The 14,419-nt window shown below is 44.3% G+C and overlaps 3 protein-coding genes across 3 annotated transcripts in view; 1 reads left to right on the top strand and 2 right to left on the bottom strand.

Moving 5' to 3' along the window:
- The window catches only part of LOC309550274 (uncharacterized protein), a gene marked incomplete at both ends in the record, with an annotated part of 1,476,097 nt that overhangs the window by 656,471 nt on the left and 805,207 nt on the right, over positions 1–14,419 (top strand).
- Positions 1–14,419, bottom strand: part of LOC309549916 (uncharacterized protein) — a gene marked incomplete at its 3' end in the record, with an annotated part of 179,893 nt that overhangs the window by 29,864 nt on the left and 135,610 nt on the right. The gene's annotated exons all lie outside the window — the stretch shown is intronic.
- On the bottom strand, positions 518–13,350 carry LOC309549923 (uncharacterized protein; the record flags this gene model as incomplete). The annotated part of the gene is made up of 8 exons (XM_082250410.1): positions 518–537; positions 2,970–4,310; positions 7,535–7,673; positions 7,756–7,968; positions 8,058–8,155; positions 12,795–12,918; positions 13,005–13,139; positions 13,267–13,350. 8 exons carry the CDS (start codon positions 13,348–13,350, stop codon positions 518–520), a joined length of 2,154 nt encoding a protein of 717 aa, XP_082106536.1.

Genomic DNA, 14,419 nt, shown 5'->3' with positions numbered 1-14,419 from the left:
TCCTTCAGCTACAAAGGGGCTTGTTCATCCCATACAGGTGCTTCATGGTCCTGCAGATGATCTGGGATACAGTTCTATTGAGAGAGTTGTCCTCACCTGTGAATAGTTATTTGGAGTATCCTACTAAATCCCTTCTCTTATCCAAAAAAATAGGAAACTACAGATGTTCACAAGGAACCACTGTCATATGTGTGGACTTTAAGGGCACAGCATGAGACAGATAACAACTACATGGATTTATCCTAAAATAACATTTATTGATTTATCTAAAACCAAATCTCAATAAAATGACAAAACTGAGCTCAGCCCGTACACACGAGATCAATGTCTCCTACTAATTTCACTCAGGTACATCATACATATATATAAGGATAAGTTGGTATATATCATAAAGGTTCGTGTAGGTATAAATATTTCCTCTGTTCACGGGTCTACGCGTTTCGCACAAGGCTTCTTCCGGACCATGAAGATGTACAGACAGTTTTCTCTTAAAATAAACAGACTCGATATTAGTGTTTCATAAAAATAGGACATAATCTGTTTTTATGAACATCATAATAAATACAAACATGATTTAATAGCACACGGCCTTCCTTCCAACCCCCAACAAACTAGCCAGACCTGGGGCGGACACAGGGGGGAAATTGGACCAAAATGTGTTGTATATATATATAGGTATCTGTCCTGATGATCCTAGGTACAAGATAAAATATTTATGTGTAGTAGTGTGAGGAGTAATTGAATTCTCTATTCTATATCTATTCATACAGAAAGGAGGAAGGATAATCACCTTATGAGGATAGCAGGTTGGTATACACCGGATGGAGTTTATACTCCCATAATATGTGGGTGTCTCTCTCTATAGGGGTCACCTAGGTATATGATCAAAGCCCATCTTGTTTATGACTCATAGTTAGTGTACTCTTATCTTTAATAATGTAGGTTTCAGCCTACCTGTAGGTTAAGTATATCTCTTGGATATACTTACCGCCCCTTACCTATGTAAGAAATGTCAAATTGAGGAGGAGCCTGCAGTCATTTTTTAATAAGGGATTTTAAGAATTGTGTGTGTTTTTATTACTTTTTGACACTTTTTTGGTGAATAGGTACGGGTAAAATGTTCCCGATGCTCATTCACATGGGGTGGTATCTGGGGGCCCCCTTGGTAAAAGGGGCTTTCAGATTATGACAAGTCCCCTGCCTGCAGACCCCCACAACCACAGGCCACGGTTGTGGGGAAGAGGCCCTTGTCTCCATCAACATGGGGACGAGGTGCTTTAGGGTGGGGGGGGACAGAGCTTCCCCAAAGCACCCACCCACCTATCTTGAGGACATGTGGCCTGGTATTGTTAAGGAGAGGGGGCCCTGACTCGTCCCTCCCACTTTCCTGACCTGCCGGGCTGCATGCCGGGATAAAAGGGTCTGGTATTGGTTTTAGGGTAGAACCCATGCTGGTTTTTTTTCTTTAATTTTGGCCCCCGAAGGGCCTGGTATGGACTGGGGGGAGGGGGAGCACACTGGTTTTTTTTTCTATTGCCGGACAATGCCGGCATTCTTTTCTTTCCTTACATCTGTCAGTGGGGAAGCCCGCTGACAGCTGATGGGTCATGGTTGGTAAGGATGCGGGCGGCCGGCTTGCTGCTTAACAACCAGCTATTTCTTCACACAGAATTTGTATCGGTCGATCGTTTTTTTTTCACATACAAATTCGAATTGTTCTGAAAAGTTGGAATTCGTTAGAAAATGAATAAACAAAACAAATTTTAACAGATTTCAACAAATTCATTATAATTTCATTTGGATACAATCGGAATCTAGGAATAACCAAAAATTTGTCGGAATTTGTATTCGCACCGAAACGAATTTCACGTGTCTAACACTTAATGGCCACCCGCTAACAGCTGGGCTCCCAGCCAATGCAAATGGCCGCCGATGGCAGGGCCCACTCTACATATGTGTGCCGTAACACAACCCTGCTGATAGCTGGGGACTCAATGACCATTCGGGACATCCTGGAAGACTTCCTGATACCAAAGGAAGCTCCTGACATCCCACACAGTTGCCCAACACCAGACCCGCCCACCAATACTTCCAATAGGTAGGAAAACTTCATACAAAAATGGTCCTATAAGTGAGGAGAACAAAAAAGGAACGCAGCCATTGGCTTATCCTGAACATTTATGGGGTGGGGTCTTATAGGGGAGGAACGAGGGCGGGGCTACCCAAACGTATGCTGCCATGGACATCTGTCAGGAAAGCACATTATGGCCACTAGATGGAACTGACCATTATAGGAAATCCCAGTTCACCATGACTGGGGGAATGCGGGTCACATTTCATCAACACATTTATAACAACCAGATCTGTAAGTGTTTGTGAAATCTTCCCGCACAAATTGTACTCAGCCAATGAAAGTAAGGACTCCATTTTTATTTTTCTCCTGCTATCAATGGCCAACACTTCATCCATGTGTCTGGTGATCTTTGATCTCCTTATGAAGTGTTTCTTACATGATGAAGATCAGCCATGGAGTATATCTGAGGTGTATATCAGGGTGTGCTTCTTCCCCACATGTCCACCAACATTAATATAGAAGACATTTCCCGCACTCAAGGCACTAATACACCTCCAGGGTTGTGTGGGACCCCTGATGTACAGGAAGACAGAACTTCAGTGAGGAACATTTCCCTCACTCAGGACAGGAATATGGCTTCTCCCTGTGTGCAATCTCTGATGTCTGTAAAGATTGGACTTCTGTGAAAAACATTTCCCGCACTCAGAACAGGAATACGGCTTTTCTCCGCTGTGAAAACTCTGATGTCTGTAAAGATGGGACTTATTTGAAAAACATTTCCCACACTCAGGACAAGAAAACAGCTTCTCACCAGTGTGCAAACTCTGATGTGTAGAAAGAGCGGACATCTGTGAAAAACATTTCCCGCACTCAGGACAGGAATATGGCTTCTCACCAGTGTGCAATCTCTGATGTGTGGAAAGATTGGACTTCTGTGCAAAACATTTCCCGCACTCAGGACAGGAATACGGCTTCTCCCCCGTGTGAGATCTTTTATGCACATTAAGATAGCCTTTCAAACTGAAACTCTTCTCGCACTCAGAACAGGAATACGGCTTTTCCCCGCTGTGAGATCTCTGATGTGTGGAAAGAACAGACTTCTTTGAAAAACTTTTCCAGCACTCAGGACAGGAATACGGCTTCTCCCCCGTGTGAAATTTCTGATGTGTGGAAAGAGTGGACTTGCATGAAAAACATTTCCCGCATTCAAGACAGGAATACGGCTTTTCACCAGTGTGCAATCTCTGATGTGTGGAAAAAGCGGACTTCTCTGAAAAACATTTCCCACACTCAGGACAGGAATACGGCTTCTCACCAGTGTGCAATCTCTGATGCCTGGAAAGAGCGGACTTGTATACAAAACATTTCCCGCACTCAGGACAGGAATACGGCTTCTCACCAGTGTGCAATCTCTGATGTGTGGAAAGAGCGGACTTCTTTGAAAAACATTTCCCGCACTCAGGACAGGAATACGGCTTCTCACCAGTGTGAAATCTCTGATGTGTGGAAAGATAAGACTTCTGTGCAAAACATTTCCCGCATTCAGGACAGGAATATAGCTTCTCACCGGTGTGAGATCTTTTATGCACATTAAGATTGCCTTTCAAATGGAAACTCTTCCCGCACTCAGGACAGGAATACGGCTTTTCCCCGCTGTGAAATCTCTGATGTCTGTAAAGATGGGACTTCTTTAAAAAACATTTCCCGCACTCAGGACAGGAATACGGCTTCTCCCCCATGTGAAATTTCTTATGTGTGGAAAGAGCGGACTTGCATGAAAAACATTTACCGCACTCAGGACAGGAATACGGCTTCTCACCCGTGTGAAATTTCTGATGCGTGGAAAGAGCGGATTTGCATGAAAAACATTTCCCGCACTCAGGACAGGAATACGGCTTCTCACCAGTGTGCGATCTCTGATGTGTGGAAAGATTGGACTTCTGTGCAAAACATTTCCCGCACTCAGGACAGGAATACGGCTTCTCCCCTGTGTGAGATCTTTTATGCACATTAAGATAGCCTTTCAAACTGAAACTCTTCTCGCACTCAGAACAGGAATACGGCTTTTCCCCGCTGTGAGATCTCTGATGTGTGGAAAGAACAGACTTCTTTGAAAAACTTTTCCCGCACTCAGGACAGGAATATGGCTTCTCAACTGTGTGAGATCTTTTATGCTCATTAAGATTGCCTTTGAAATGGAAACTCTTCCCACACTCAGCACAAGAGAACCTCTTATCTGTTGTAAGGACAGCACTGTCCCTCACAGTCTGAGGTTCCTCAGGATAAGAGGAATACGATGGTCCGGCACTGTCCCTCACAGTCTGAGGTTCCTCAGGATAAGAGGAATACGATCGTCCATCTACACTGTGTGGTGCCGGATGGACATTTGCGGTAGCCGGATTTTCTCCTGGACTATACTGTGTGATGTCCTCATCTTCTACTTTACAGTCTGGAGACAAAGTGAGACAATCCTCTGAGGTTTTCCTCATCTCCCGTCCATCTACTAAAATAGAAATACAAAGATTATTACTAGACATCAGCAGATTGGTTCCCCTAAACCAGGACTCCGCCCACATCAGCCAGCTTTGTCTCTGAGGATCTTACAATTCCCCCCTCAGTGCCGGATCACACTTGTGCAATGCGGGAAGGCTGCGAATTCACAGCCTGTTCCCGCATTGCAAACGCACATCTGGCAGTTCACACTGCCATATGCGATATGCAGGGGGTGTCAATAAAATGTTAACGACACCCCCAGTTTGATCGCATATCGCAGTGCGATCCGACAGTTTGCACAGGTTCGGATCGCACAAGTGTGAACCACTGTGCGATCCGATCCTGATGCGGCTAAAAAAAAGGGTCATGTGCGACTTTTGTGCAGGTGCAGTGCGAATTTAGCCATACAAAGTGTATGGCTGAATTCGCACTGCACATCCGATCGCATGTAATGAAGGAGCAGTGCGCTCCGATATTACATGCGATCGCCGCACATAGATAACTATTAATGGGTCCTCTGATCTCCTACCAGTTCATTTATTTATTCATGGACCTTAGTCAGAGAGTGAGGAAACAACGAGAACTGTCTTTTATAGGAGAGACAGTGATGAGGGGATTATAGGACGAGTGTCCCCCTCCCCCTCTATCACTCATTGCCATCTTCCCAAAACAAGAAGTCCTGCACTTCCTTATTCAATCAATAATTTAGTCATGAATAACAGCGGGGCTGAGCCCCACCAGAGGTCAAAGAGTGGGGATGGGGGGGACAACAACCAAGATGAAGACTGGACTGATCCTGAAGACCACCATCATTGGGTTACTGACTCCTCCCTCATTATCACTTTCTGTTTAAGGTTCCAAAGTTGGAGGATGTTATCACATTATTATCAACATGTAAATCAAATCATCAGATATAAAATGTCCAGCTGGTAGGAAATGGGTGTAACAAAAAAAAATCCATATTATATGTATATATAGCAGTGGGTAGAGGGAAGAGAGCAGAAGTCATTAATGTACCACATAGAGTATATAGTGCAGGGGTCAGGAGTATGTAATGTACAACATAGAGTATATAGTGCAGGGGTCAGGATTATGTAATGTACAACATAGAGTATAGTCTGGTCCATAAATATTGGGACATAGTTCCTTTCCTTCTCCATACTCTTCTCTACCCATCACTCCGGTACAAGTTGATCTTAGTCTCATCTGTCCATTGGTCTCATCTGTCCATAGGATGTTGTTCCAGAACTGTGAAGGCTTTTTTAGATGTTGTTTGGCAAACTCTAATCTGGCCTTCCTGTTTTTGAGGCTCATCAATGGTTTACATCTTGTGGTGAACCCTCTGTATTCACTCTGGTGAAGTCTTCTCTTGATTGTTGACTTTTACACACATACACCTACCTCCTGGAGAGCGTTCTTGATCTGGCCAACTGTTGTGAAGGGTGTTTTCTTCACCAGGGAAAGAATTCTTCGGTCATCCACCACAATTGTTTTCCGTGGTCTTCTGGGTCTTTCGGTGTAGCTGAGCTCACCGGTGAGTTCTTTCTTTTTAAGGATGTTCCAAACAGGTGATTTGGCCACATCTAATGTTTTTGCTATCTCTCTGATGGGTTCGTTTTGTTTTTTCAGCCTAATGATGGCTTGCCTCACTGATAGTGACAGCTCTTTGGATCTCATATTGAGAATTGAAAGGAACAGATTCCAAATGCAAATAGCACACTTGAAATGACCTTTTATCTGCTCCTTGTAAATGGGATGATGAGGAAATAACACACACCTGGCCATGGAACATCTGAGCAGCCAATTGTCCCATTACTTTTGGTCCCTTAAAAAGTGTGAGGCACATGTACAAACTGTTGTAATTCCTACACCTTTCACCTGATTTGGGTGTAAATACCCTCAAATTAAAGCTGAAAGTCTGCAGTTAAAGCACATATTGTTTCATTTCAAATCCAATGTGGTGGTGTATAGAACCAAAAAGATTAGAATTGTGTCGATGTTCCAATATTTATGGACCTGACTGTATATAGTGCAGGGGGCAGGAGTATGTAATGTACAAATGAGTATATAGTGCAGGGGTCAGGAGTATGTAATGTACAACATAGAGTATATAGTGCAGGGGTCAGGAGTATGTAATGTACAACATAGAGTATATAGTGCAGGGGTCAGGACTCATAATATTTGTGTTCAGTAATCAGTTGCAGAGGTCCCACACCACTGCCTCCCATCTCCTGAGACTGCACTCGGTGACTTGGGTGTGAGACTATACAGACATATCCCTCCACCCGGCTAAGCCAGCAAATAACAGAGCAAGTAACCCTGGGAGAATTGTTCTGTCAGAGATCTTACTAGACCTGGGCATGGGGCAGAAGACCCAAGGTTCATAGCCCAGGGGTCTAGGCTGAGCAACGTCTATGGTGAAAATCAACATTTTACTGCCAGCTGAACCCCAGAATCTCCATAAATCCAGTCTAGAGACATAAATTGTGTCTGCAGCACAGAGAAGGAAGATTATCCGAGAGAAATACAGGAATACAGGACGGGGAACACAGCTCAGGAAAGTGACCAGGGTATTACAAGCTGATATCACACAGTCCCCAACCTACTCTGGACCAATCAGTGAGCAGTATGGGTGGAGGAATGGATTTAATGTTAATGACCCACCTGTGCTGATCTCTGTAGGAGTGTCCTCCTCTATAAATGTCCCTGTTATTCCATCCTCCTCCATAGACTGCTGATCATCTCTCACATACATCTCTTCTTTTTCTGCTTTAACCTCAAATTCTATATCGATTGAATCTCCGCTCTAAACCAAGAAAATGAGAGAGAATATCATCTGGAAGATATAAGCTTACATAAAAAACACACACATCCCCTCCACTAGTCCATGTTCTAGAAACTCCATCCCACCAACCTTGATGGTGTGATCTTCCTGTGTGGAATCCCCGGAATACAGAGGACGGGGACATCTCTCTGGTGGGTTTCTGGTATTAGGTGGCTCCATCATATTCTTGTGTCCTCCTGAAAACTCCTCCATCACTCGATACTCCTCATCCTCCTCTTTATACTCTTCTTTTACAACAATATTATCCTTGGAGTTTTCATTCTGAAAAATATAATAAATTATTCATTGTAAAAAAACACGATTGCTTATAAACCATAACTACCAATAATTGTCAGAAATCTACCTGATGATGGTGAGGGATGGTGTGACCTTCCTGTGTGGAATCCCGGGAATACAGAGGACGGGGACATCTCTCTGGTGGGTTTCTGTAGCTGGATGACTCCACCATGCTGTCCTGGTACAGATCTTTGTGTACTTCCTCTATGACCCCATCCTCATCATCCTCCTCTTTTATTTCATCTTTTATCTCAACTTCAGAATCTCTCAGGTTTCCACTCTGAATATATAAAAAAAATAATTTTAATTGTAACAATGTAGATAATTTGCAGATCCTAATGATACTATCAGTGATTGTTCCTCATCTACCTGATGATGGTGAGGGATGGTGTGACCTTCCTGTGTGGAATCCCGGGAATACAGAGGATGGGGACATCTCTCTGGTAGGTTCCCATTACTGAATGCATCTGTAGGAAACACACACACACTGTCGGGGACCATAAACCAGGCGAAGACAGAAAGTACAGTTAAAAAAGGAAAAAAAAAAAATCACACCTTTAATGAAATAGAAAAAAAAAATAACAGTTTAGGAATGTAGTCAAAAACAGAAGCCGGGATTTGGATGCCAGAGCAGGTAATCAGAGGAGCCGGGGTCAAGAAACCAGAAGGCAGCATAGTCTGAAGCAAAAATCAGGAATAGGAAGAGAAGTCAGCCCAGGCAAGTAACACACAGGAACACACTGATCATAGACCAAGCAAGGGCAAGGAGGAAATGAGCTCAGCTGCTTCAAAAGCAAAAAAGGGGCTGGCTGTAGGCTGGACTAATGAGGCAGGAAATGGTAACCAGGTGAGTCATTGTGGTAACAAGCGGCTGGTAGTTACAAGACAGCTAAGCATTTTCTGAACCCTGAAAGAAAAGACCAGTTCTCTAACTATCAGGAGCCCAGCCCTGACAGTAGCCTTTTCCCCAACAATCCCTCCCCCTTGGGGGAGCACAAGACTTGAGGGGAAAATGTATATGGAAAGCCTGGAACAGGGCAGGAGCATTTACATCCGAGGATTAGACCCAAGAACGTTCCCATGGACCGTAACCCCTCTGTGAACTAGATAGCGTATGTGTCCACTAAACCTACGGGAGTTAATGATAGATTGTATCTCATATTCCACATGGTTGTCCACCTTCAGCGGGCGAGGGCGTAGTACTGAGGTGGTATAGCAATAACACGTAAGGAAACATGGAATACGTTGTAAATACGCACGTTGGAAGGAAGATCTAAAGTGTAGGCCACTGGGTAAACCTTACCCTCTCCCCCAACTTAGTAGGAGGGTGCGGGTAAGTGTCAGCATGATGGTGATGGTAGAATTGATGGTGCTATTGTGAGCAAACTCCACCCAAGGTAACAGGTCCCACCAGTTGTTATGGTGGTCAGAAATATAGCAACGTAAGAACTGCTTCAAGGCTTGGTCGGCCCATTCTGCGGCCCCATTGGACTGTGGGTGATATGCAGAGGAGAAGGAAAGCGGAACTCCCAACTGTGCACAAAAGGCTCCCCAAAACTTGGACACCAACTGGCTACCCCTGTCTGAGATGATAACTTTAGGTAACCCATGTAACTGAAAGAACTCTCCAGTGAAAATGGATGCCAGTTCCTTGGACACAGGCAACTTCTTTAGCGGAATGCAATGTGACATTTTGAAAAACGGACAACCACCATAAGAATAACTGTGTTGCTATGGGAGTTGCATAAATCCATAATAAAATCAATAGACAAGTGGATCCAAGGCCTCTCTTCACTGCGTATGGGTTGAAGGAGGCCCACTGGAAGGTGTCATGGTGTTTTATTCTGAGCACACACAGGACAAGCGGCTACAAAGCTGGTTTCATGAGTAGGGATGATCGAACGGTTCGGGTCGACCATCGGTTCTACCCGAACATTGGCTGTTCGAGATTCGGCCGAATTCCGAACTTTTTGCTGAAAAAGAATTCGGCAACCAGAACCGACCAAAATGCAATGGTACAGGAAATGGGCTTTAAAAGCCTGTGATTGGACCAGAACCATCAGTAAAAGCCAATTGAGGGGGCAGGAGAATGCTAGGAATGTGATTGGAGTGACTAGGGGGTCCATAGGCCAATCATTAGTGAATACGCCCCCCAGTATATAAGATAGCCCCCGCCAAATTCCTAGCATTGTAATACAGGGACATGGAAGAGACTGGAAGCAGTTCTGTTACTTCTGCTACAAAGTGTCATTTAGCAATTATTAGTGTGAGGAAAGTGATATCTAGTGTAGTTAGGGTGCTATTTTCCACTATAGTTAGTTTTAATGATCTAGTTTCTGTAGGGAAAGTTTTAAGTGTAAAGGAACCGTAGTGTAGTGTAGGGTTAACTGACTCTGACTGCTATGGCAGGGTGACAAAACCCTTCCATATCAGGGTGACCGCTATAGAGAAAAGATCGTTTCTCTTAGGTCACTTACAGAACAGCGATATGGCTTCTCGCCTGTCTCCCAGCTTTTTGCTGCAGGCGTTTATAGGGCTTTTTTGAGGACATGTTTGGAGTCAGGCATGACATCTGAACTTCTGTGTAGGGGTATATATACATACACCCATGTCTGTATATATATATATATATACATACACACACATACACATATATATATATATATATATATATAGTAGCAGAAACCTATGCTTGCGCTAATGAAATAATGAACACCAATATGTCTCCGCTCCTATCACACCTATATGTGGGTATGTGTATAAATACATATAAGTGTGTGTGTATATAACCCTATACAGAAGTTCAGATGTTTTGCCTCCCTCCAAAGACCCCAAAAAAATTCCCCAAAAAAACGCCAGCTGCAAAAACACACCTGGGTGTTTTTGTAGCTGGCATTTTTTTGGGCATTTTGGAAGAGGAGGAAAACTGCGGCAATAAGGCATCTGCTCTTCTATTCTTTGTATCAGGTAAGAATAAGACTATGTAATTGAAGCTTGACAGAAAAAGGTCCCACTGAGCCCTCCCAGAAGATAAACGTCTAGCCTCAGACAAGAATGAAAGATTCTTATGGTCAGTCAAAATGAGGACCAGCACAGTAGTACCCTTGATGAGATGCCTCCCTTCTTTAAGAGTTAAAATTATGGCTAATAATTCTCTATCCCCAGTTTCAGAATTTCATTCTGCTAGAGACGATTTTTTAGAAAAGTAGCCACAAGGATGGATAGAACTCTCAGGGGTAGGAGGTTGAGACAGGAAGCGCCTACTCCAGTCTCAGATGCATCAACTTCAAGAATGACGGGTAACATGGGATTAGGATGTTCCAGCACTGGAACTGCAGCAAAAGTGGCCTTGAGGGATTCAAAGGCTTTAATGGATTCCGGGGACCAATTCTGTGGGTTGCCCTCTTTTCTGGTCATACAGTATCAATGAAGGGGTTTGACCAGAAAAGAGAAATTACTCATAAATTCCTGATAATAATTGGCAAAGCCAAGAAAATGTTGTAGAGCATGTAGACCTATGGGCCGAAGCCACTTTAAGACTGCAGATGGCTTCTCTGGGTCCATCGATAACCTGGCAGCACAAATGACATAACCCAAAAATTGAACCTGTTCATGGAACTCGCATTTTTCCAACTTGCAATAGAGGTTGCTTTCTCCCAACCTCTGTAGCACACGGGAGAGACATCTGTGTGGAGGTTCTCTAGGGATTTAGAATATATAAGAATATCATCCGGGTAAACCACCACACATTATGGTAGCATATCTCAGAGGACATCGTTAACAAAGTCCTGAAAAACTGCAGGAGCGTTGCAGAGACCAAAACGGCATTACGAGGCATTCATAGTGTCCGGTCCTAGTATTAAATTTCCATTCGCGGCCCTCATTAATCCTCACAAGATTGTATGTCCCTTGCAAATCGAACTTAGTGAAGACCGTTGTTCCCTTGAGGCAGTCAAATAATTCCGTTATCAATGGGATCGGATAGGTATTTTTAACAGTAATGCGAATGAGACCCCTATAATTGATACAGAGACTCAGTTCGCCACTCTTTTTTTTTTTTCCCACAAAGAAAAAGTCGGCACTGGAAGGAGAAGAGGATTTGCGGGTGAACCCCTGGGATAGTTAAATCGCAACATATTTCTCCATTGCCTTCTCCTCTGAGACAGACAGAGGGTAAACCCGGCCACGAGGAGGAATGGCACTGGGGTTGAAGGTCAACTGTGCACTCATGAGGCCTGACCTTTGTCAAAGATATCACAGAATTCATGGTACTCTTCTGCCAATAGACTGAAGACGTGCACATGATCTTAATCACTTTCTAAAAAGATGTATTAGTGCATTGTGGGGACCATGACAAAACCTCAGCATTACGGCAATTAAAAGAGGGATTCGGCCTCTGTAACCAACGATAACCAATGACAACTGGGTATTGAGGTAAGGAAATGACTAGGAATTTGAAATATCTCATGGTGAAAAGCCCTTACAGCCATGGTCAATGGAGTGGTTTCATGGGTCACATGGGCAGGCTGCAGAGGTCTCCCATCAAAGCCTCAATGGTAATTGGGGAGGCACGAGGCTGCAGTGGTATTGAGTGCTTCAACAGAAAGTGCAGTTAAAATCACACCTTTAATTAAATAGCAAAAATAACAGTTCAGGAACGTAGTCAAAAACAGAAGCCGGGGTTTGGATACCAGAACAGGTAATCAGAGGAGCAAGGATCAGGAAACCATAAGTCAGCATAGTTAGGCGAAACAAATCAGGAACAGGTATCGGAAGAGAAGTCAGCCACGGCAAGTCATACACAGGAACACACTGGAGAGCATAGACCACGCAAGGGCAAGGAGGAAATGAGCTAAGCTACTTAATTAGCAAAATGGGACTAATGAGGCAGATAATGGTAACCAGGTGAGTCACTGTGGTAACAAGCGGCTGGTACAGCTAAGCAAATTCTGAACTCTGAAAGAAAAGAGCTGCTCTTTAAGTAGCAGGAGCCCAGCCCTGACACACACTGACTGAATACATTGTTTCTATGTGTTTATCAGATGATGGGGGATCTAGGTGGACCCTCCGTACTGCTCTCTCCTTTACAATAAAGTCTCCTCTTACCCGGTGATGTGAGGGGCGGCTGATTCTCCATCACGACATCGTTGTAGAGATCCTTGTGTCCTTCTAAATACTCCCACTCCTCCATGGAGAAATAGACAGTGACATCCTGACACCTTATAGGAACCTGACACACACAATGATACAGTCACCATCCAGACACATCCCTTGTTTGTTACTGGATAATGTCCCAGAATTCCCAGCACCGCTCACCTCTCCTGTCAGCAGCTCCATCATCTTCTTGGTGACTTCTAGAATCTTCTGCATGTTGTGTCTCTCAGGTTTTAGGGAGTCATATGGAGGCACTGTGATGGTCATATGATCACCTGACTTCAGAAGAAGAAATCTCTGTTTTGGAGAACCAATAGGAATATCATGTTAGAATCCCAGAATCCTCCTCACCTCTCCGGTCAGGTCTGTGTTTTATTAATAGAGATAAGAGTGATGTCATGTGACCTCCCAGAATCCTCCTCACCTCTCCGGTCAGCAGGTAAATGATCTCCAGGGTGAGGTTTAGTATCTTCTCAGTCATGTGACTCCGGTCCTTCTTCATCCTCATTCGTTCTGTCACTCGATCTATACAGGTTTCTGTCTAGACCAGTAAGGATAAAAATATATATGTAAGAGGAGGAATGTTTTGACCCTGAAGGGGTTATTCTACATTTCCACACTATATATGTGTGTATCATCATCTGCTGGAAATAAAAGACATCACAGTAACTATGGAGGTAGAGGACGGACATGACGGAGGGGGGCGGGGGGGTTATTGGGTGTAAATAGAAAATAAGATCTTATTACCTCCTCTGCTGCTTCTTCCAGCAACGTCTCCTCTCTACTTCCTCCTTACTCACCTCTCACCCGGAACTTCCTATTAATACCTGACATCACTTCCTGTCTTCTATTGAGACTTCCTGTCTGGGTACAAGTGAGTTCACCACCTTGTGGAGCTCAGAGGTACTGCAGCCCCGAGAAACTTCTCGTAGTGTGAACACGGCCTTGTGCTGTGTGTGTATATATATACTGTATATCTTTATAGATGGGGCCATCTCCACTCCCACCAAGGGGGGGGGAGTATATTACTGCCTAATACCATCACACGCTTGTCCCCCTCTTTCCTGGCCAGGCAGGCTGCATGCTTGGATTAACAGTTTGGTGTATATGACAACTCATATGGCTAAGCTCATGAAGGCCATAACAAGAAAATAGGTGGCTCATTATCAGGGCTTGTTTTCTCAGAGAATAGGTGCAGGAACTCCCCCTTTCTCTGCCTCTACCCACCTCTGTGCATCCTTGGTTCCACCCCCTACCTACCTCCAAGCACCATTCCTTGGTTCAACCCCCCTACCCACCTCCGAGCACCATTACATGGTTCCACCTCCGAGCACCTCCACTTCCACCTCCGAGCACCATTCCTTGGTTCCACCCTCTACCCACCTCTGAGCACCATTCCTTGGTTTCACTCTCTACTCACCTCCCAGTACCATTCCTTGATTCCACCTCTACCCACCTCCCGGTACCATTTCTTGGTTCCACCCCCTACCTACCTCCAAGCACCATTCCTTGGTTCAACCCCCCTACCCACCTCAGAGCACCATTCCTTGGTTCCACCTCTGAGCACTATTCCTTGG

The sequence above is a fragment of the Pelophylax lessonae genome, assembly GCF_965119305.1.
Source record: "Pelophylax lessonae genome assembly, chromosome: 3".
In the NCBI taxonomy this organism is placed as follows: domain Eukaryota; kingdom Metazoa; phylum Chordata; class Amphibia; order Anura; family Ranidae; genus Pelophylax; species Pelophylax lessonae.
The sequence above is the reverse complement of the archived record's forward strand: the minus strand, read 5'-3'. Positions and strand labels throughout refer to the sequence as shown.